At 41.8% G+C, this 24,875-nt stretch overlaps 1 protein-coding gene and 1 long non-coding RNA gene across 6 annotated transcripts in view; one reads left to right on the forward strand and one right to left on the reverse strand.

Moving 5' to 3' along the window:
* The window catches only part of LOC145343728 (uncharacterized), a 44,128-nt gene that overhangs the window by 15,000 nt on the left and 4,253 nt on the right, over positions 1 to 24,875 (forward strand). The window contains exons 2-3 of one of the 2 annotated variants that reach the window (XR_013886789.1): positions 9,599 to 9,765; positions 18,676 to 18,935. This is a non-coding gene — a long non-coding RNA (uncharacterized LOC145343728). The remainder of the gene's footprint in view (positions 1 to 9,598; positions 9,766 to 18,675; positions 18,936 to 24,875) is intronic. The other variant, XR_013886790.1, reaches the window with a different exon arrangement.
* Positions 625 to 24,875, reverse strand: part of LOC145343726 (uncharacterized) — an 85,750-nt gene continuing 61,499 nt past the window's right edge. For all 4 annotated transcript variants that reach the window (XM_080189972.1, XM_080189971.1, XM_080189970.1 and 1 more), the window contains 5 exons: positions 19,354 to 19,479; positions 17,205 to 17,865; positions 12,318 to 13,632; positions 2,963 to 3,065; positions 625 to 1,466 (listed from right to left, as the gene is read on the reverse strand). In XM_080189972.1, the coding sequence (XP_080046098.1) occupies positions 1,461 to 1,466; positions 2,963 to 3,065; positions 12,318 to 13,632; positions 17,205 to 17,865; positions 19,354 to 19,479 (2,211 nt within the window). In that variant the 3' untranslated portion in view covers positions 625 to 1,460. The remainder of the gene's footprint in view (positions 1,467 to 2,962; positions 3,066 to 12,317; positions 13,633 to 17,204; positions 17,866 to 19,353; positions 19,480 to 24,875) is intronic.

A 24,875-nucleotide genomic window follows, 5' to 3' on the forward strand; every position in this document is an offset into this window, starting at 1 on the left:
ACTGAGAGGCAACAGTGCTAGCCATTGTGCTACCATGATGTTGTGGAAGGAGGATTGTTCAAATCTCTTCACTCATTACAGCACGAAGTTCTAGATTTTAAAAAATAATTTTTGAGCTGCATTTGTAATATACCACATAGGTATAAGATTTCACGTACAGGTAAAACAGTCTTGTGTGCGATAATTCATACAACCTGATAGGAAGAAATGTACAGACCAGAAAACAGTGGATGGGGTGCCTGTAAAACTGGCTCATGTGATTTACTCTTCTACGTGGATGCAGATAATATCTTAGCCAAAGTATACTGAGAATATAAAAAATACAAGTATTAGATACTGGGTGAAATTTTCTCCAAGGGCAGTGCCCTAAGAACGGGGAGGCTACCTAAGTGTAAACAAAGTGCATGGTGCTTGCAAATTTACACACACTCAACAGAAAATGATGAGATAATCACATGCAGTTTTCAGATATGTAGCCTGCTCTGTCTAAGGTCCCGTAGTCCACAGTAAAGTTTGGTCATTGTTTTATAGAGTATATTTTAACACACCAAATTTTCCTCAAATAAATCTCATCACACTTAAGTGAATAATGTAGTTTTTTTAAAACAAATGTTATATATCAGGTGGAATACACAAATAGTTTTATTTATTCCTGAGAAGAGCCATTTAAACAGTGCAGCTGGTACAGAGACAGACAGCAGTACTCTACACTAAAATTTACAAAACATCTGTTTTGACATTAGCTGTATGTACTCCTCAAGATTTCTTTTTGCACATTTAATACATAAATAACAAAATAGAATTCATATACCTCTACAATCCATTAATATTCCTAGCTAGGCAAATTGAGAGTGAAAGGCCACCTTTTCAAAAGGTCTTCTCTGCAAAAAGCATTCCAAATGCAGCTTCACAGCAGACAAGGTAATAAAGTACAGTGAGTACAACACTAATTGTAAACCTTTTTTGAATCCATATACTAAAAAGTAAACACAAGAAAAAACCTAATGTCACAGTTTAGCAGCAGTTTGCCAATGTCACAGTGTGCTTAAGCACACTTTTATCCTCATTTTGCTTTCCAGTGGCAACCACACCTTTTTTTGTTGGAATGAACAGCATGTACAATTAATAAATTAAAAGTTATTTTTTTTTCCTCTTATGATTTGCCAAAATTTGCAAGCAAGGTGATGCAACTTCTATATACAATTTACATAGTCTCTTTAAGGCAATTTACAAAACATTTTCAGGTCAAAATAAATGTGTAACAAACTGTTAACTTTATTTCAAATTCTTATTATTGAAAATTCTCTATTCACACTATATAAACCTGAGTTTAAGCTCCCACAACAGAAATGATCCTTGACTACGATTCACAGTTAATCAGCTGTAATACTACAACAGTATTTTCAGTGCTTAAAATGAGTTTCCTGAGCCACATCCGCTTGCTGTGCCAAGGTGTTTGTTCAGGGCTGTGGGGAGAGGGGATTAAAAAAAAATCATTTCATGGATATTAGATATTTTGTGAATAGTTCAGACAAAAATTACTGAAAAATAGTTTTATCATGTGAATGACATTGAACAGTAACCAAATATTTAGAACATTTCAGTGTCAAACTTTCTTCATCCAGCTGCTTAAGTTTTTATATACACATCTACTTTTATTAAACTATCTGGGTAGAAAATTTGGCTAAAATACCTCTAAGTTAATTTGGTGAATGGACTCAAGATACTAAAAGCATCACATCAGTAGTAGTACTGCAACCTGAACATTTTTAAAAAAGTTTATTTATTAGTCACAAGTAAGGCTTATTTCAACATCACAATGAGGTTACTTTGAAATTCCCCTAGTCGCCACAGTCCAGTGCCTGTTCGGGTCAATTTACCTAACCAGCATGTCTTCCAGACTATGGAAGGAAACCAGAGCAGCCGGAGGAAACCCACACAAACACGGAGAGAATGTGCAAACTCCCACAGATAGTGACCCAAGCTGGGAATCAAACCCTGGTCCCTGGCCCCGTAAGCTGCAGTGCTAATCACTGTGCTACCATGCCTTCCCACTTCACATGACAGTTTGAAAACAGTGGAGGCATCACTTAATATAATGTGATATGTTATACAATACTAGTTCTAGCTTGGGAGTAAGCAGTTGCAGATTTTGGACCACCAGAAAATGCTGCTGAGCAGTGAAAAACTTTGAAAAAGCAACTATGTTGGTCTGAATATTACAGCTCAGTGCAATCTCAATTTGAGACATTCAGTACTGCGTCTGTCACCTTGCTTCACCTGTTATGTGTTTAATCAGTGAAGCAGCAGGGTGAGCGGCTGAAGTTAACTGGAGGCTTAAATATTTCTGCACAAAGATGAGAAATCGATAACAATCATTGCAATCTTAGCTTGCGTTCCTCCAAATACATGGGCAAGAGTGACAGAGGCAAAAAGCTGAAAACAGGCCAGCTGCAATCAGATAAGGGATAAACACTCCTAGTTCTAAAAGATCCTTTTGCAGCAGCCAATATAGTCAATAACACCACAAATATTAATCTAGCTTGGTGTTGTGGACTAAGATAAGTGTTGTCCAGACACCCACAAAACTTTGCTATTTTTCTTAAAATTCTGCCACAGGACCTCCAGCCCAACGGTGGTCAGGATTATGGCATAATTTCTCATCCAAAAAAAAGCACATCTCTGGTAATGCAAAACTCCCTTTTAGTCTTCTACTAAACTACAGCCTGAATTGAGTGGTCAACTCTGGTGGTGGGGCTTGAACCCACAACCTTCTGAGTGGGAAATAAGGGATCCCACTTGATCAAACTGATATAGGATTTAAAGTTGGGTGTCTCATTTGAAGAGAACCACTGTTGCAGACTGGATGATTGAATCATCTGTTTCTGTGCTGTAACATTAGGAAAATTTTCAGAACAAATTATTCCGACAAGGTTTATCTGCAAAAATATCTGAGACATACCTGGTTCATACAAGGAGTGGGAGCTGCTTTATCTTGAGGCTGTGGCATTGTATCAGGATCTCTTCTCCCCATCTGTTTGAGAACTGGATAATCAGGCAGCAGGCTAAACAAATAATAGAATATCTTTGTTGCAATTGTTTCTCAATTCTTTTGATAAACAGCACTAGAAAGACAAACTATGCAGACAGCTCTCACCTTGAACTGTACTTTAGTTGCATGAGAATGGACATGGGGAAAAGGATAGACACGTGGATTAGAATAAATCACTCCAGCTAAAGAACAACTCACAGGTGCTGTGACAGAATAAACTCCTCCTGCCCTACAACTTCAATATTTTTAGATTAATTTAAATATTCAGAAATATAACTATTCAAGCCTGTTAATATTAATATTTAGTCTTGAATCTCAATGAATTTATCAAAAATACACCACTGAAGATTGTTGTAAAAATTTCTCTATTAACCCTCTCCTCACCACACAGAATGACAAAGCTAGCCACATAGAATCATACAGCACAGAAGAGGCCCTTTGACCCATCACGTCCACATACTGATACATTAGAAACACCTGAATTCCTACCTAATACCATCTGTCAGTGCTTGGCCATTTACCTGAATGTTCTGATGTGCCAAGTGCTCATCTAGATACTTTTTAAAGGATATGAGGCAACACACTTCAATCACTGACCCCAGGCAGCTTCACCACCCTCTGGGTAAAAAGGGTTTTCCTCACACCCTCCCTAACCTCCTGCTCTCATCTTGAACTTATATCCCTTCGTGACTGACCCTTCAACTAAGGGGAATGAGCTGCTCCTTATCCACTCTATCCATGTTTTTCATAATCCTGTACACCTCAATCAGGTCGCCCCATCCTTCTCTGTTCCAGTAAAAGCAACCCAAACCTATCCAGCCTGACTTCATAATTTAAATGTTCCATCCCAGGCAGTATCCTAGTGAATCTCCTCTGCATCCCCTCGAGTGCAATCACATTCTTCCAATACTGTGACAACCAGAACTGCACAAAGTACTCTAGTCATGGCTTCACCAAAGTTCTACACAATTCCAACATGACTTCCCTGCTTTTGTAATTTATGCCTCCATTGATAAAGCCAACTGTCCCATGTGCCTATTTCACCATGCTACTAACATACCTTTCCACTTTCAGAGATCTATCAAAAAACGCACCAAAGTTCCTTTGCTCCACAGAACTTCCTAATGCCCTACCATTTATTGAATACTTTCTTGTAAATTACTCCTTCCAAAGTGTATCACCTCGCACTTCTCAGGGTTAAATTCCATCTGCCATTTATCTGCCCATTTGACCATTCAATCGATAACTTCTTGCAGCCCAAAAGACACTGCTTCACCATGGACCATCCATCCAATCTTTGTGTCATTGGCAAACTTACTAATCTTACTCCCCACATTCATCAATGTCATTTATATAAATGACAAATAATAGGGGGCCCACAGATCCCTGTGGATGCCACTAGATACTGGCTTCCAATCCCAAAGCAACCTTCTGTCATCACCCCCTATCTCCTAAAACAAAGCCAATTTTGAACCCACTTTATTAAATTACCCTATATCCCATGTGAATTTACCTTTTTTACAAGTCTCCCAGGTGGGGCCTTGTCAAAGGCTTTTCTGAAATTCATATAAACTACATCGACTGCACTACCCTCATCTACATATCCGGCCACCTCCTCAAAAAATAAGCCATTCTGACTATCCCTGATCAAGCTTTACCTCTCCAAGTGAAAACTGATACTCTCCTTCAGAAGTTTCTCTTATAGTTTCCCTACTGCTGATGTGAGATTTACTGCAGTTCTCTGGTTTATCTGTATAACCCTTCTTAAATAGTGGAACCACATTAGCTGTTCTCCAGTCATCTGGCACCTCCCCTGTGGCCAGAGGGGATTTAAAAATTTGGGTCAGAGCCCCTGCAATCTCCTCCCTAACTTCCCTCAGCAGCTTAGCACACAATTAATCTGGACCTGGAGATTTATCCACTTTTAAGACTGCCAACATAGAACATAGAACATTACAGCGCAGAACAGGCCCTTCGGCCCACGATGTTGCGCCGACCAGTTACAAAAACAATGACCCACTAGCCTATACCAATCCCTTCTCGTCCATAAACCTATCCAGAGATCTCTTAAACGCCCCCAAACTAGACGCATCTACAACTGCAGCAGGCAGGGCATTCCAATCCCTCACCACCCGCTGGGTAAAGAACCTACCCCTGACATCCGTCCTGTAGCTACCCCCCCTTAATTTAAAGTCATGCCCCCTCGTGCTAGCTTTCTCCATCCGAGGAAAAAGGCTATCACTATCCACCCTATCTAAACCTCTAATCATCTTATATGTTTCAATAAGATCCCCTCTTAGCCGCCTTCTTCCCAACGAAAACAACCCTAGATCCCTCAGTCTCTCCTCATAGGACCTCCCCACCATACCAGGCAACATCCTAGTAAACCTCCTCTGCACCCTCTCCAACGCCTCCACATCCTTCTTGTAATGCGGGGACCAGAACTGCACACAGTACTCCAAGTGCGGCCGCACTAGAGTAGTGTACAGTTGCAACATTACACTGCGACTCCTAAATTCAATCCCCCTACCAATAAACGCCAAGACACCGTACGCCTTCTTGACAACCTTATCTACTTGATTCCCAACTTTCAGGGATCTATGTACACACACACCTAGATCCCTCTGTTCATCCACACTATTCAAAGTCCTCCCGTTAGCCCTATACTCGACACATCTGTTGCTCCTACCAAAGTGAATTACCTCACACTTCTCCGCATTAAATTCCATCCGCCACCTCTCGGCCCAGCTCTGCAACCTATCTAAGTCTCCCTGCAGACTATGACACCCTTCCTCACAATCTACCACACCTCCAACTTTGGTGTCATCAGCAAATTTACTAATCCACCCAACTATACCCTCATCCAGATCATTAATAAAAATTACAAACAACAGTGGCCCCAAAACAGATCCCTGAGGCACACCACTCGTAACTGCACTCCATGATGAATATTTACCATCCACCACCACCCTCTGTCTCCTATCTGATAGCCAATTCCTGATCCAACTTCCTAGATTACCCACAATCCCATACATCTGCATTTTCTGCAGAAGCCTACCATGGTGAACCTTATCGAACGCCTTACTAAAATCCATGTATACCACGTCAACTGCCTTACCCCCATCCACCTCTTTGGTCACCTTCTCAAAAAACTCAATAAGGTTAGTAAGGCACGACCTACCTGCTACAAAACCATGCTGACTATTTCTAATCAATTCATTACACTCCAAATAACTATAAATCCTATCCCTAATAATTTTTTCTAAAACCTTGCCCACAACAGAAGTAAGACTCACCGGTCTATAATTCCCGGCAAAGTCTCTGTTCCCCTTCTTAAACAATGGGACAACATTCGCTATCCTCCAATCCTCCGGGACTACACCAGAGACCAATGACGACCTGAAGATCTGAGCCAGAGGCTCTGCAATCACCTCTCTAGCCTCCCAGAGAATCCTAGGGTAGATCCCATCCGGACCAGGGGACTTATCTATTTTCAGCCCCTCAAGAATTTCTTCAATACCTTGTCTTTCCCTATGTCAATTTGCTCAAGAAGCTCTCAGTCTCTCTGCCTGAATTCCATACAATCATCCTCATTCTCTTGGGTGAATATGGATGTGTAGTCATTCAACATACTACCAATATCCTCTGGCTCCGCCACAGATTGCACCCCTTGTCCCTAATGGGCCCTACTCTTTCCAAACCTTTCCCTGGTTATCTTTTCCCATTGATATAGAATATCTTGGGATTTTCCCTACTTTTACCTGCCAGAGTGCTCTCATATCCCCTCTCTGCATTTCTAATTGCTTTCTTAAGCTCCATCCTGCACTTGACTTCACTAACGCCTCCACTGATTTGCTCCCCTTGTACTTTTTGAAAGCCTTCTCATTGTATCCTGAACATTTCTGGTCATCCATGGTTCTCTAGGCTTCTTATTCCTACCTATCACTGTATAGGGAATATGTTGGGCTTGCACCCTCCCCACTTCCTTTGAATGTCTCCCACTGCTCTTCTGTAGATTTTCCTATTAGTAGCTATTCTCAGTCTACCTTAGCTAGATCCTGTCTTACTTAAAATCCGCTCTCCTCCAATCCTTTTTTTTGTAGCTTGTCTATTTTCTTGTCCATAGCAAGCTTAAATTGTACCACATTGTGATCACTATCACTAAAATGCTCCACCATACCTTAACCACCTGTCCAGCTTCATTCCCAGAATCACATCCGACACAGCTCCCTCCCTTGTTGGGCCCTTCACATATTGACTTAAAAAGTTATCTTGTACACATTTCAAGAAATCTACGCCATCCACTACGTATATCTCAGTTAATGTAGGGAAAGTTGAAATCACCCAATATAGTAACCCTATTGTTATTGTTTTTACACATTTCCACAAACTGAGCACAAACTTGTTCCTCAATATCCCTCTGACTATCTGGGGGTCCATAATAAACACCTAACCAAGTGGCTGCTACTTTTTTTATTCCTAAACTCTACACACATAAGAACATAAGAAATAGGAGGAGTAGGCCATCTAGCCCTTCGAGCCTGCCCCGCCATTCAATAAGATCATGGCTGATCTGTCGTGGCTCAGTTCCACATTCCTGCCCTCTCCCCATAACCCTTAATCCCCTCGCTTATCAAAAACCCATCAACCCGCGTCTTAAAAATATTTAGTGAAGCAGCCGCCACCACCTCAACGGGCAGAGAATTCCAGAGATTCACCACCCTTTGAGTGAAGAAGTTCCTCCTCAACTCCATTCTAAACCGCCCCCCCTTTATCTTGAGGCTGTGCCCCCTAGTCCTACTGTCCTTTCTGAGCGGGAAGAGTCTCTCCACCTCTATCCTATCCATCCCATTCATCATCTTATATGTCTCAATGAGATCTCCCCTCATTCTTCTAAACTCTAACGAGTACAAGCCTAGTTTATTCAGCCTCTCCTCACAGCTCAACCCCCTCAACTCCGGCATCAGCCTAGTAAACCTCCTCTGCACTCCCTCCAAGGCCAAAATATCCTTGCGTAAGTGTGGTGACCAAAACTGCACACAGTACTCCAAAGCATACACATTTGATGCCCCCTCAAATATATCATCATATCTTACTACAGTAACTGACTCCTTAGCTAATAATGCAATGCCTCCTCCTCTTTTAACCTCCTCCCCTGAAGATTCTATACCCTGGAATGTTGAGTTGCCAATCGTGTCCTTCCTTCAACCATATCTCTGTGATGGCTACTATATCACATTTCCATGTGTCAATTATTGCCCCCAACTCATTTATTTTACCTGCAATACCCCTGGTGTTAAAAGAGAGGCCATCCAGCTTGGCCTTACTCCGTTGAAACTAAATACAGCTGCACTCCCTCTGACTTGTTTTGCTGTATGACACCGAGGCCTTATCCTGCTAAGTCTGTGTCTCCACTCCCTGCCAAATTAGTTTAAACTCCTCCCAACAGCACTAGCAAAACATCCTACAAGGATGTTAGTCCAGTTTTAGTTCAGATGTAGACCGTCCTGTTTGTACAGGTTCCACCTTCCCCAGAAATGGTCCAGGAATCTAAAACTCTCCCTCATGCACCAACTCAAGTCACACATTCATCTGTACTATCCTCCTATTTCTGAGCTCATTAGCACATGACACTGGGAGTAATCGCGAGAGGTCTTGCTTTTTAGTCTATTGCCTAACTCCCTGAATTCTTGCAAGACTTCATCCCTCTACTTATGTCATTGGTATCAACATGTACCATGACCCCTGCCTTATCATCCTCCCTCTTCAGAACGCCCTGCAGCCAGTGACATCCCAGACCTTAGCACCAGGGAGGGAGGCAACAAAACAACCTGGAGTCATCCCATGAAAGGATTAAAAACAAATTGAAGTACATTATATATTACATTTAGCAGCATCTGTAAGTTGTATTGTCAAATTCAGGATCAGATCGAAAATAATAAAAATTAAAATATGAGCAAAAACCAATCATTCCAATACATAAACTTAACAATGGAAAATGGCCTTTAATAGATACCATGAATCAGGATACCCCACAAGCATTCATCTTCTGTAACATCAAAATGATATAACAACCAGAACTTTTGCCTTAAAGGAACAGGCAAGGTTACACACAATCGTCCATTAGAATAATAGTTTTACATGTCACCGTTCTTGTCAAACGACAGACTGTCTGACTCACAGGATTAGTGCTTATTTTCTAATTATACATGGGGCCAAATAGAAGAGGTAATGCTTAAGTGAAATGTGACTTTTCTATTTTGTATCTGATAAAGCATGAGAAATATTTGGCTACATGAAGCACATTACTCTGTACATGTCCAAACTTTACCACTGTATTTGCACAGATCCCTGTAAATGCAATAAAAATATATTCTTCAACTCAGAATATGTTAATTCAAATAAGAACAAAAATAAAACACCTTTTGGTTTGTTTATTAAAATGGCTTAATTCAAACTAATGGATAATTAAAATGTCCTTTTGAACAAAGCACAACTTAGAATTAAGAGCAGACCAAGTTAACATGTAAAATTCTCTATTTCCAGATAAGTAATCTTTCTGGAGGATAAGTTGAGACACCAGGTTATGATTGAAGAGCTGGATGAACTCAACTTCTTTCCCACATTCTTACTGCATTGAGAGATTGAACAGTTTGAACCCTCTGGAATTCAGAAGAGGGGAGATCAAATTAAGGTATACAAGATGATAAAAGGTACGATAAAGTAGATGTCTTGTGGATGCTTCCACTGGTGGGACACACTAGGACGATAGGTCATAGTCTTAGAATGAGTAGCAAATTTAGAACAGTGTTGACGAGAAACTACTTCTTACAATCCACTTCTGTGGGTTGTGAATCTGTGGAATTCGCTACCCTGAAGTGTGGTGGATGTTAGGACAGTGAGTAAATTTGAGGAGGAGTCAGACATATTTTTAATTGACAATGGGTTGAAGGGTTATGGGGAGAAGGCAGGAAAATGGGGATGAGGAGCATATCAGCCATGATCGAATGGTGGAACAGACTCAGTGGGCCAAATGGTCTAATTCTGCTCCTATATTTTATGAACTATGCATTAGTGAGGAAATTGGCCCATACATCACAGCATAGCAAAACTAGATACACATGATTATGAACATTACTCAACTCTGTGGACTGCAGCTTAATCGGTACAGTTAATGTTAATTGTGGGGTACATTAGCCTGCTACACCATACAGTGCAGGACATTCATCTTCACCATTGCCTATTAACATGTAACTCATCTGGAGATGCCAATCAGGTGTTGTTTATCTGAAGAATCAGAACGCCTGAGGGGCAAAGCACCTCATCAGTCCTCAGTGTCTCTTAATGGCTGAATAATATTAGAAAAACCTCAAGACTAACTCTATTGACATAAATGGCCCCTAATGTAGCAAGTATCTAAAGAGATATGGAGTAGCACAGAGGGTAGTATCCCTGCTTCTGAGCTAGAAACAAAGATAGAAACTGCTGGAAAATCTCAGCAGTCTGACAGCATCCGTGGAAAGAGAACAGAGCTAAGTTTCAAATTTGGATGATCTTTCATCAGAGCAGCTCTGACGAAGTGTCATCTAGACTTGAAATGTTCTCTCTCCACAACTGCTGCCAGAGCTTCTGAGATTTTCCAGAATTTTCTGTTTTTGTTTCAACTTCCAGCATCCGTGGTATTTTGCTTTTACTCTGAGTTAGAGCTCCCCACCAGGATTGCATTCATAACATGGCCAAATAGGTTGATTATCAACCAGCAAATCTTTCCAACACACACCAAGGGCAGACAGTAAGGGCTGGAGAGGCTCCTGGTCAGCTATGTGATAGAAAAAACAACATTGGAGCCTCTACCATCACCATTTATTGCTCCTGGCTACAACATTCATGTAAAAAAATGCACGTTGTCACAGCAACTCAGATTCCCCAAGCAATCTGCAACACACCAAAGAGGCAGATGATTCTAAACTAACAAGCACAGCTTCCAGACGATTAAAATTGAACTGCCTTTTTTTCCCTAAATTTTTATTTATCCAGTGAAGGGAACAAGATCTCACAATTCCATCGTATAGCATAGTGCCATGCCTGGAGCAATCTTTATATTTCATGACTGGACATATTTGGGTGGAGTTAAATCACCATTTTCTAACAACTGAAAACAAACTGAAGGCCCCTTATGGAAAGTTAGGCCACAGCAACAAAGCACACAAGAAGTCAAATGCAGCACAATGAGAAAAACATGCCAAGTGGGATTTTTTCAACCTTGTTGTTATGGTGATATCATATCAGCAAGACTATCTTTGTGTAACATCCTTAACTATGAGTCAGCACAATGAAATGGTTCCTAACAAAGACTATTAACGAAATATTTATTTTCAAGAAATTACCCTGAGGGAAGTCCATTAGCTCTGCCACTCTGTGAGATTGTGCTTAATCTGCATTCTAACCATGCCCCATATCCCTTATTACCTTTGGTTAACAAAAACCTATTAATTTCATTCAAAACTATTAGTTGATCTAGCATTATGTCTGTGTACAGAAGTGTTGTTACCTAATTTCACTTCTGGCTCTATTTTTTTGTCTGCCCACTCGTCCTAGACTCTCCAACCAGCAGAAGTAGTTTCTCCATCTGTTCCCCTGAACATAATGAAAACTCTGATCACATCACCACATAACCATCTAAATTCCAGGGATCACAAGCTGCATTTATGGAACTTCACCTTGTAATTTAACCCTTGGAGTCCAGATATAATTCTGGTAAACCTAAGTTGCACCCCTCTCCAAAGCCAATAAATCCTTCCCAAGTTTTGGTGCCTGAAATGCCCTTGGTATTCAGTTGGGTGGCATGGTGGCATAATGGTTAGCACTGCTGTTTCATAGCACCAGGGACCCCGGTTCAATTCCGGCCTCGGGTTACTGTGCAGAGTCTGCACATTCTCCCTGTGTCTGCTTAGGTTTCCTTCAGGTGCTCTGGATTCCTCCCACATGCCGAAGATGTGTGGGTTAGGTTGACTGGCCATGGAAAATTGCTCCTTGTCAGGGGGATTAGCAGGGTAAATGTGTGGGGTTACAGGGATAGGGTCTGGGTGGGATTGTGATTGGTGCAGACTCGATCAGCCGAATGGCTTCCTTCTGCAGTGTAGGGATTCTATTCTATGCTACTCCAGGTGTGGTCTAACTACAGCTTTGTATGGTTGTAAAAGCACGCCATTCTATTATAAGAATGCTTAATATTATGGTCAAAAAAGTCATAAATCATACTTACTTTCTTACCATGTAGAGATCCCCACTTGTATTGAACTGTGGTCTCTGTACAATTACAGTTCCAGGATATGGGCTGGGTTTCACATTTGAAGGACTAAACAATTGCATTCCAAAAGGACCATGATTCATCACTTGATGTGGTATCATGTGGTTGGAAGTTGAAGTTATCACTGAGCGTACACGCAGTAGCTGTGGATTGTATGGCTGGCCATAAGGCAGTCTCTGTACATCATGTGATGGAGCATTAGCATAAAGTGCAGCATGTGGAATGTGATGTGAATAAATTCCACTGGTCATTTGACTAGTATTATAAGTTGAAGGAACTGAATGAATAACCTTTTGTCTTTTAGTTGCGATTTGGCCATCAAGATCTAAATAGTCCTGTTCTCTCCCATGTTTACTTGCTCTTTCACCATTGCTTTCTGTCTTGGAAGCTGCTACTCTTCTCTCTGCCTCGCTTTTCTGCTTCTTTCCTGAAGCTTCATGTAAAGGTTTGCATTCATCTCTTTCTGGTGCTCGTTGCTCAGAATAGATATCAGTTCGTTCCCTTGGATGTGCCTGCGATTGCCCAGTGCCGTCTCTCAAGAACATCAGCGGTGATTGGCTGTATAAACCAGGCTGCCCTGCAAGGTAACCCCTATCGGGCATTATAGCAGACTGGATTGATTGCTGTGGATGATAGCCAAGATTGTTCATGCGAGAGGAGATTTGCTGTTCTGTTGGATGCTGGTAAAAATGAGAGGCCTGCCCCTGCATCGGATGAACTACCATAAGATGAGGGGAAGGCTGGACAAACGAATGAGCCGATGCCAGGTTCTCAGGATTACAACCCAGGTAGTGCATGTAAGCAGGCACTGGCCCAAACTGATGCCGTGTGTCAGGGCGAGCAACAAGTACAGCAGGATTCCTCTGCTGAACACCACTAACAGTTTCACCACTACCATTAGGAAGATCTTCTGCACTGTTTGCTAATGTTAGTCTCAGATTTTCCACTGATTTGTGATCTTTCATGCCGTGCTTTCCACTGATGGTTAAACTATTTGACAGTACCAAATTCTGCCCCTCTCTTAATTTGCAATCTTCAAAGTCTTTCTCATCAACTGCATTGCTTTGAAATAATTTCTGTTCTTTAAGTTCTACATTCCTACCAAGTCTCTCGGATTCTGCACTCTTTCCTGTAGTGTCTTGCTGAAGTTGATTAGCAGCTGCTGAGGTACTCAGAGGGGTTACTTTATAAGAAGCAGGTTCCTTGCTCACCAAATGATGATGCCGATCCATAGAAAAATTGCTGTAAGCAGCTTGCTCTCGAGATTCATCTGCAGAGGTTTAAATTGAAAGAATTAGTACATTATTTATCTTACTAAATCAAAAAAGTCACATTTACTCCACCCAGATAAACAGCTGACCAGATAGCCAAAGGTGATTCTATTCTAGGAATGCAAAATTTAAGCTTGTTCAAACAGCTGAACTAAAACAATGCTGTATTGCATGAATTCATAACATTCATGTACATTTGGAATGTACCCTACCTCCAATAAAAGCAGACTACCATTCTTTTGTAACCCTTTGAGATTTGCAGTGAGATGTAAGAAGAGTTTGCAAAGTTGTTCTGTTGAGATTCACTAGACATCCCAGACAAGGCCGTATTATTAAATGAGATTTTGTTTTAAGTTTTATAATGCTGAAAATCATATTCTTTGAACAGTGCTCATGGTTAATGGGAGAATTAAATCCATATATGGAAGGTTTAAAACCTCTGGGTCAGATAAGTGATTTTTAAATAAGAACATAAGAAATAGGAGCAGGAGTAGGCCATCGAGCCTGCCCCACCATTCCCGCTTTCTCCCCATAACCCTTAATTCCCTTGTCTATCAAAAACCTATCTATCCGTGACTTAAATATATTTAGCGAGGTAGCCTCCACCACTTCAATGGGCAGAGAATTCCAGAGATTTACCACCCTTTGAGTGAAGAAGTTCCTCCTCAACGCCAATCTAAACTCCACCCCCCCCCCCCCCCCCCCCCCCATCTTGAGGCTGTGCCCTCTAGCCCTGCTACCCTTTCTAAGCGGGAAGAATCTCTCTACCTCCACCCTATTGATCCCTTTCATTATCTTATACGTCTCTATGAGATCCCCTCTCATCCTTCTAAACTCCAACGAGCACAGACCCAGTCTATTTAGTCTCTCTTCATAGTCCAACCCCCTCATCTCCGGTATCAGCCTAGTGAACTTCCTCTGCATGCCCTCCAAGGCCAATATATCCTTGCGCAAGTGCAGCGACCAAAACTGCACACAGTATTCCAGCTGCGGCCTCACCAGTACCCTGTACAGTTGCAGCAAGACCTCCCTACTTTTATATTCTATCCCCCTTGCTATAAAGGCCAGCATTCAATTAGCCTTCTGCTAGGAAAAAACCTGAACTAGGTTTTTAATGTGTGCTGTGACCCCTGCCTCGCCAGCTAAAAGGCTGGGGGGGGGGGGGGCACGGGTGGAGCGGGCGAGTGGGAACGGCCCCTGGTTTCCACCCACAGTCTGAAAGACATACTGGTTAAGTGCATTGGCCATGCCAAATTCTCGCTCAGCGTGCCCAAACAGGTGCCGGAGTGTGGCGACCAGGGAGGGTTTTTCACAGTAACTTCACTGCCTACTTGCAAAACAAATAAATAAAATTGTAAACTTTACCACTGACAATGTTCAAAATACATACATTCTATATAAAATGCTTCTAGGTGCATCCACTTTTAAAGAACTTTAAGCAGAATCCATTAGGCCAATTATGCCTCTGCCAGCTCTTTCAATCAGTCCCACTCCCTTGCTCTTTCCCACAGCCCTGTAACTTTCTTCCCCTTCAAACATTTATCTAATTCCCATTTGTAAGTTATTACTGATTCTGCTTCTGCCATCCTTCAGGCAGAGCATTTTGGTGGATCTGATACTGACATAAAAGTACAACTTGAGGAAATGATTAGCTGTACTACAACAGCTAGCAATATCCTCAAAAAGACTCTTCCCTTCTGTAAAACTATGCTGGCCTTCTAAGTGCATTGTCAAGTCTTACTCAAAATAAGAGGGGGGCAGTTTAGAACAGAGCTGAGGAGGAACAACTTCTCTCAGAGGCTGGTGAATCTCTGGAATTCTCTGCCCATTGAAGTGGTGGAGGCTACCTCGTTAAATATGTTTAAATCATGGGTAGATAGATTTCTGATGAATAAGGGAATTAAGGGTTATGGGGAGCAGGTGGGAATGTGGAACTGATCCACTTCAGATCAGCCATGATCTTATTGAATGGCGGGCAGGCTCAAAGGGCTAGATGGCCCATTCCTGCTCCTATTTCTTATGTTCTTATAGGTCTCAACATTTTCCCAACCACTGACATCAGGCTAACTGGCTTATAGTTCCTTTGTTTCTCTCTCCCTCTTTTCTTGAACAGAAATCTTACTTTTGCTAATTTCCATTCTGCTGGGAGGTTTCCAGAATCTAGAGTTTTGGAAAATTACAAAGGTGCACCTACTATCCCTACAACTAGTCTTTCAGAACCCTATCTTGCAAGCCATCAGGTCTTAGGGATTTAATGATTTTTAGTTCCTTAAGTTTCTTTTAATACTTTTTTGCTGCCAGTTTTCATCACCTTAAGTCCCTACTCTAAGCCTCTTGATTGTCCCCCTATTTCTGATATGAAACTTCCATCTTCTACTGTGAAAGCAGTATTTGTTCAACACCTCTGCCATCCATTTCTCCTCTCTCTGCTCTTAAGGGACCAGTATTTATGTTATGTGAGCTATTCTCTTTCTTATGCACTTGTAAAAGCTCTGAATATTCCTTTCCTTGCTAATTTCTCATGTTCTATATTTTCCCTCATCAACTTTTGGTGGCCCTTTGCTGCTTTCTGAAATGCTCCCAAGCCAAGCCTAATGACTTTTCTCGCAACATTATAAGCCAACACAATCATAAAATTCACCAGTGAACTGAAGGATATATCTTTCTTGCTGAGTTTTTGTTTTGACGGCTGATGTATAACACTTAAAAATGTGATTATAATTTATTTGCGTTACAAGTAGGCTTACATTAACACTGCAATTAAGTTACTGTGAAAATCCCCTAGTCGCCACACTCCACCTGTTCGGATACACTGAGGAAGAATTTAGCCTGGCCAATGCACCTAACCAGCACATTTTTCAGATCGCGGGAACAAACTGGAGCATCGGAAGGAAACTCAGGCAGACATGGGAAAGACGTGCAGACTCCGCATAGAGTGTGAACCTGGCTGGGAATTGAACTTGGGTCCCTGATGCTATGAAGCAACAGTGCCAACAATTATGCCACTGTGTCAACTAGGTGTGATTTTGGAAGCTGAAGGCAGTAGTCTGCTCCCCCCGGAGGGAACATTTTTGAGGCATCAGAACAGGAAATATCATGTCCACGTTCTCACTGGTTACTGCACATGTCAAACATACCAATTTGTGCTCAAGAAATACTGAATTTACAATAGTTGCTTGATTGCATCTTGCAGTCACTAGAAAGTCTGGAAAAGAGAGCTCAAATTGAGATTGACCTGTTAAGATTTTCTACAGAAGGTATATTCTGTCTCAGCTATAGTGAAACGTGCAGCAATGCACAAGAGTGGCTCTCCCACAACTTATTCCTCCTCAGGAACTGTTGCAGCCTCACTCCCCTCCAACAAAAGTTAGACAGAGAAAGTGACTGAAGCCTGTCTTCCTCCTTCATTTTTTTTACACTTCACTGTTACCCTGATGACTCTGCTGTATTCTATGAGAGGCAGCACAGGCTTGGTAATATTAGGTTGCCAAAGAAACTTCACATTTCATTGTGAAAATTAAACAATGAAAAGTCAATTCTAACAACAGTCTATGATATTAAAATAGATTACCTTTAACAAATGGTCTTTGAGAAGTTTGATCAAGAGAACAATGGGGAGATTTACGCATGCTAAAATCCAAAATTTGCATGTGAGGTTGACTTGAACATGATTCACTATTTTTCACAGACAATCCGCATGTGCTGGGTAAAGTCTCCATTTTTACAGGGCTTCCAGTTCCGGTTATTGAATTGTTTGTTGCTGACAGATGGTTCTGCGCAACAGGGCTTGGATGCTCCATTGACACTCCCCGAGGTGGCACAGAATTAGACTTTCCTTCTGCTTGTCTGTGTTGAGGATGGTGACTGGAATGGTACAAGTATCCAGGCCATTCTGGTCCATTAGTCTTATTTAAGTCTGTCACGTGACAATCACTACTGTGTATTTTTGGCAGTACAGTTCTCTCTCTATTTTCAGGTGCTGCTGGGACAGCAATAGTTGAGTGGGAATTGGGAGTTTCTGTCTCAGTCTGTGGAAGACTCAGATTTGTAGATCCATTTGGTCTACAGACAGGGGAATGTATTGGTGCTTGGACATCTGTGGGGATAGCAGGCATACCAGTGTGAGGTGGTGCATTTCCATGACCATTAGATGAAAGACTGGCTGTTTGTAAACTTGCAGAACTAGATGCAGTTGAAGTAGGCATCACCGACCCATTCATCAACATCTGTTGCTAAAAGGGAAAGAGAAAGTTATGAAATAGAAAATAAACTTAAATGGCACAAAATTCCTCAAAGATTACACAATAAAGACTATTTCAATTGCTGTCGCATGGAATTCTTTATTTTTATGTTGCTGCCAGATTAGGTAAATCCCTTCTAAAAGTGGATACAGGAACAGAGGGACCTGGGTGTACATGTGGATGAGTCACTGAAATTTGCATGATAGGTTGAGAGAATGGTTGAAGCATTTTTTTATTCTTTACACGTGGGACTGACTGGCCAGGTCAGTGATAATTACCCATCCCTAACTGTCCTTGAACTGCTTAAACTGCTGCAGTCCATGTGGTGTAGGTAAACCCATAGTGGTAGGAAGGGAATTCTGGGATTTTAACTGCCCTCTTAGAGGCAGGCTGCCCCCAACAAAATGCCACTCCAGGGTCCCACTTCCTACTGGATTAGGGTTGCTTCCTGCTTTTGGCTCAGAGGGGACACTTCCAATTGCTTCAAAAAATTCAGCCATATGATTTTAGTCTACTTCGGATCAGCTCTTCATTCCATTTGCAGTATTTAAAATACCGCTTTGTAACTCATATATTTTGCATTACTCCAGAACACTTTAAAAAAACCCACCCTCAAGCCATTATTGAACTAACAGCTACCTCAAATCTGCAGTGCAGAAAGCTCAAAAGCAAGTTATGGTCAATCCAGCCTCAGGCTGTCTTACTCAGTCTGATATAATATGGTTTAATTAAGAAAAAGACAGAGCTCGCTCTTCATTATAACAAGATGAAATACTAAATCAATCGTTCCTTATTTTTCAGGTGCTTGATTCTTCATCAAAATAAAAACAAATAAAGTTTGCTTGCTGCTAAGTTCACATTTTCATCACCATGAAAGCAACGGATGTCAACCCTCAGGAATGAAACACTATACATCTTCTAGGTCACTTATAGCAGGAATTGGATTCAAAGTTAAGCGCCCAATATTCTGCCTCAATACCAACATCAGAAAAGCACCATTGCCATGAAGATATGAACCTCTCCATTTACCAGAACAGCCTTTACTACAACCCTCTCTTTAGGTAAGACTGTCAATTAGTGCTGAATTGTGGCACCAAAAACCTTAGCCATCTCCAACAGAAAGAGGAGGCTTCTTCTAAATCAGAGTGGAATAAATCATGAAATTCCAAGGTGAAACAATAGTGGGCAACTCAATCTCACCCAGCCAAAAAATTATGCTTTCAACACCGGTATTCCACTTTGCAGTGCTTTAATTTTAACATTTTAACTAGTAACAAAAAAACATTTTTGCACTGTAACAACACCATTTAGTTGCTTTTATACAGGAACATGATGGCAAAACAATCTGGTGGCACATTGATAGTTTTGACTTTGAAGATTTATTTAAATGGATAAGTGCCACAACACAGAATTAATGCATTTTTTAAAAGTTACTATAGACCAAGAATGACCAGGATAGCCATATGCCTCAGACCATACCTGCATCCGATACTGCTGCTGAAACCGCTTCCGTATTGGTTCCATAACAGTCCGCCCTGGTACCCGAGGAGGCTGAGGCGGATGAATGACTTCAGAACTTGGGTGTGGGCCATTGGTTGAATTTTGCTATATGTTGACAAAAAGATGTGATTTAGTAGCCATAGATAGACTCAAATCAAGCACAAATGATCTGAACCTTGAGTACAAAAAAATCTGCATCCCCTTTTGTAATTCTGCTTAGCCATTAGACGATCTCCCACAATGTGTCTAGATTTTATCCGGTGTAACACTGGCACAACCTATTTGACAAGCTTAAGCTTTGTCCTCCCTCCCCAAACAAGTTTGTTTTTACTGGCCCTGGCATTAAGTGACCAAATGATTACGTATCTTGTTAGTCTGATCCTTAGCATTAAGCAACTTCACAGAATGTCTCTTTAATTCATCCCGGCTTTTTATTTTAAAAGTATAGTACAAATTAAAGCAGAAGATTATTTATTTTCTCCACGAATCTAGATTGGTAAATCATCTATTATTTGCTCACACTAATGGCAGTTCACAATGCTCTGTGCAGTGATTTAAAGATGGCATGATGTTTCTGTTATTGCACTGTGACAGAGGCTGGAAAGTCCCACGTTTCATTGTCAGCCAACAGCAACAACCATGCTGTAATTAGGTAGTAATTTGCTCATTTTGTTTGAAACACCAAGTGCAGCCTGAGACCAGGTATTAGACTTGGGAGAGTGAGGATGGAGGAAAAAATTTAAAACGAAAAACAGCGCAAGAATATGCACTCAACAGCTCAATGTAAGGCAGCATTGAACATTGTTGTGGAAGTAGGCCTGATAGTCCAGACTGTCAACAATTAAGTGATAAAAATAAAGAGGGGGAGAATAAAAGGCAAAACAAGTTGGAAAATATTCAGCAATTCAACACAAGAATAACAGGACTTTCATTAATAGATGGGCTGGATTTTGTGGTCAGTAGTGAGGCAATGGCACCACCACCGAGAAAGGTCTAGCAATATCTGTAGCATGCATTTCCAAAATATGGATGGGGAAAATTCTAGAATCCACTATCAAACATTTTATAGCAAAACACTTGGAAAACAGTTGCAAAATTGGACAGAGTCAGCATGGGTTTATGAAAGGGAAATCATGCTTGACAAATCTACTAGAATTCTTTGAGGATGTAACCAGTAGATTTGACGTGGGGGATCCAGCAGATGTGGTTTATTTGGACAAAATCCCACATAAGAAATTAGCGTTTAAAATTAAAGAGTATGGGATTGGGGATACTATATTGAGATGGATAGAAGACTGGTTGGTTGGCAGGCAAGAAACAAAGAGGAGTAGACAGGTTTTTTTCTCCAAATGGACTAATAGTATACCACAGGGATCAGTGCTGAGACCCCAGCTATTCACTATATATATTAACGATTTAGATGAGGGACCTAATTGTAATATCTCCAGATTTCCAGATAATTGGTAGGAGGGTGAATTGTGAGGAGGACGCAGCGATCATTCAGTGTAATTTGGACAAGTTGAGCAAGTGGGCAAATAAATTGCAGATGCAGTACAATTTGGATAAATGTGAAGTTATCCACTTTGGTAGCAAAAATGGAAAGGCAGATTACCATCTGAATGACATAAATTGAGAGAGGGGAATATGCATTAAGACCTGGGTGTCCTCGTACACCAGTCACTGAAGATAAACATGCAGGTGATAGTGGGCAGTAAAAAATGCAAATGGTACTTTGGCCTTCATAGCAAGAGGATTAGTGTACAGGAGCAGAGATGTCTTGATGCAATTATACTGGGCCTTGGTGAGGCCACACCTGGAATATTGTGTGCAGTTTTGGTTTCCTTATCTGAGGAAGGATATGCTTGCTCTAGGAGTGCAAACAAGGTTTATCAGACTGATTCCTGGGATAGCAGGACTGACATATGAGGAGAGATTGAGTTGGTTAGGATTGTATTCGCTGGAGTTCAGTGAAAAGTTGGGGGGGGGTGTGGCTGGGGAGGAGAGTTTCATTGAAACCTATAAAATTCTAACAGGACAAAACAGGGTAGACCCAAAAAGGGCACCCCCGATGGTAAGGGTGTCCAGAACCAGGGGTCACAACCTAAGAATACAGGGTAGATGGGTTAGGACAGAAATGAGGAGAAATTTCTTCACCCACAGAGTGATAAGCCTGTGGAATTCACTACCACAGTAAGTAGTTGAGCTCAAAAACATTGTATGTTTTTGAAGCAGTTAGATATAGCACCAGAGGCAGAGGAAATCAAAGGATATGTGGTGAGGAAGGCAGGATCAGGCTATTGAGTTGAATTATCAGCCATAAACATAATGAACGGTGGAGAAGGCTCAAAAGGCCGAATGGCCTCCTCTTGCTCTTATTTTATATGTTTCTGTAAAATTAGCTTTCTAGAGCTACAGGGTGTTTACCAGCAATTGGTGCTTCACTAAAGAACATAAGAAATAGGAGCAGGAGGAGGCCATCTAGCCCTTCGAGCCTGCCCTGCCATTCAATAAAATCATGGCTGATCTGAAGTGGCTCAGTTCCATTTTCCCGCCTTCTCCCCATAACCCTTAATCCCCTTGCCTACCAAAAACCTATCTGCCCATGTCTTAAATATATTTAGTGAGGAAGCCTCCACCACTTCAACAGGCAGAGAATTCCAGGGATTCACCACCCTTTGAGTGAAGAAGTTCCTCCTCAACTCCATTCTAAACTGCAGCCCCCCCCCCCCGCCTTATCTTGAGGCTGTGCTGTCTAGTCCTGCTGTCCTTTCTGAGCGGGAAGAGCCTCTCCACCTCTACCCTATCCATCCCTTTCATCATCTTGTACGTCTCAATGAGATCTCCCCTCATCCTTCTAAACTCTAACAAGTACAAGCCCAGTTTATTCAGCCTCTCCTCATAGCTCAACCCCCTCAATTCCGGTATCAGCCTAGTAAACCTCCTCTGCACTCCCTCCAAGGCCAAAATATCCTTGCGCAAGTACGGCGCCCAAAACTGCACACAGTACTCCAGCTGCGGCCTCACCAGTGCCCTGTACAGTTGCAGCAATCCCCCTCGCTATGAAGGCCAGCATCCCATTCGCCTTCCTGACCACCTGCTGCACCTGCAGGCTGGGTTTTTGCGACTCATGCACAAGGACCCCGAGGTCCCTCTGCACCGTAGCATGCTGCAGCTTTTCGCCATGTAAGTAGTAGTCCTTCCTACCATTATTCCTACCAAAGTGGATAACCTCACACTTGCCAACATTGTATTCCATCTGCCAGGTCCTCGCCCACTCACTCAGCCTATCTAGATCCCTCTGCAGGCTTTCCACACCCTCCGCACAATTTGCCGTTCCACCAATCTTGGTGTCATCAGCAAATTTCGACACCTTACACTCGGTTCCCTCCTCCAGATCATCTATATAAATGGTAGCTAGCTGAGGCTCCAGCACCCATCCCTGGGGCACTCCACTAGTCACCAACCGCCAATCCGAATAGCACCCATTGACACCCACTCTCTGCCTCCTATTTGACAGCCAATCCTCTATCCACGCTAACACCCTACCCCCAACTCCATGCCCCCTAACCTTCTGTAACAACCTCTTGTACGGCACCTTATCAAACGCCTTCTGAAAATTGAGAAACACCACATCCACCGGTTCCCCTCTATCCACCGCACTAGACACATCCTCATAGAATTCCAATAAATTCGTCAGACACGACATCCCCTTAACGAAACCGTGCTGCGTCTGCTCTATCAAACAATTCTTCTCAAGATGCCTCGCTATTTTCTCCTTGATTACGGATTCAAGGATTTTTCCTACAACAGACGTTAAACTAACCAGCCTATAATTCCCTGCCTTTTGCCTGCTACCCTTTTTAAACAGTGGCATAACATTAGCCGTTTTCCAATCTTCTGGCACTTCCCCGGAATCCAGCGAGGTTTGGAAAATAATCACCAAGGCATTCACTATCACCTCCGCCATTTCCTTCAGAACCCTTGGATGCATTCCATCCAGTCCTGGGGACTGTCCACCATCAGTCCCTCTAGTCTGTCGAGCACTGCCTCACTAGTAACAATGATCTCATTCAGACCCTCCACTCCTACCATCTTTCCATCGTTAACACCCGGCAAACTATTCGCGTCCTCCTCCGTGAAGACCAAAGCAAAAAAGTTATTCAAGGCCTCAGCCAATTCCTCATCCCCCACCACTAAATCCTCCCTCCCATCCTCTAAGGGTCCAACATTCACCCTAGCCAGCCTTCTCCTTTTTATATAAAAACTCTTACTTTTTTTTATATTTAGCTCTAGCCCAGCTTCATAGTTTATCCTTCTTTACCAACTTCTTCGTCATTCTTTGTTGATATTTAAACCTCTCCCAATCCTCTTCTCGCCCACTACTCTTAGCCACTCTAAATGCATCAGCTTTTAATTTAATACTCTCCTTTACCTCCTTTGTTATCCACGGCTGATTATCTCTCCTCCTACAATCCCTTTTAACCATCGGAATAAATTTCTGCTGAGCACCAAGAAAGATCTCCTTAAAGATTCTCCACTAGTTAAACCTTAGTTACACTTTATGCAATAAGGTACAACTTTTTCCAAGTGTTTTTTAAATGAGCTAAAAGTGTAAAAGTGAAAGCCCTTCAATTCATAGTTTCCATTTCTATTCCTCTGGAGAAGCATAGGATTATATCTGTGCACGTATGGACTCTCAAAGTTGATGTCAGTTTCAGTGGAGTAACGGACAGCGAATGCCAAAAGTTGTTGCCATTACTATTGTAACATCCTAATCTAGTGTTACTAACTATTAGAATATTCCTGGTGTCAAGAATGCACACAAAACAAACGGTTTACAGGTCTTCAGTTCAATTAAACTACAGATGCTTCAGACCTGAAGGCAATTGAAGTATTGCGGAATTGGAGATTCCAGTGTAGTAACTGTCAAAGGGCAAATTGACATATACTGAAAGGCTAAGTTGCAGAGGGATGGGGAAAAGGCTGGGGATTGTGACTAAATGGATAGCCATTGCAAACAGCTAGCATTAGCATGACGGGGCTTCCTTCTGTATTGTAGGATTCTATGATTGTATAAAGCCCTGCATCTCCTGTAAGTTGAACTTAATCTCCAATAGTAGCAGGCCTGGTCAGCTACCAGCTGGAAAACTGAAATTAACACTGTACAAATAAGCACTCTATTTAGGTGGAGGAAATGGTACAAAAGAGAAATAGAAATGTAGAAACCTGCCTTTTTTCCCCCCATAAGTATGCTTTGTTATTGGGATGTGGGCAAAGCTGGCATTTTTGCCCATTAACTACTCTAAAGTGAGGTTCATAGATCTTCTTCATTTCTACAAAGGTCCCTGCCCTCTCTCCTCTCATGACTGACAGGCTTGTGAGGACATTTCAGAGGACATCAGGTGTCAATCAGCAAACTGTATTGTAAGTTAACATATTGTAAGAACCACATGCCTAGCCTCTTTAAATAGGACAGTTCAGGGAAGTAAGTAAGTGGGATT

The sequence above is a fragment of the Carcharhinus amblyrhynchos genome, chromosome 6 (assembly GCF_965287045.1).
Source record: "Carcharhinus amblyrhynchos chromosome 6, sCarAmb.v2.hapA, whole genome shotgun sequence".
In the NCBI taxonomy this organism is placed as follows: domain Eukaryota; kingdom Metazoa; phylum Chordata; class Chondrichthyes; order Carcharhiniformes; family Carcharhinidae; genus Carcharhinus; species Carcharhinus amblyrhynchos.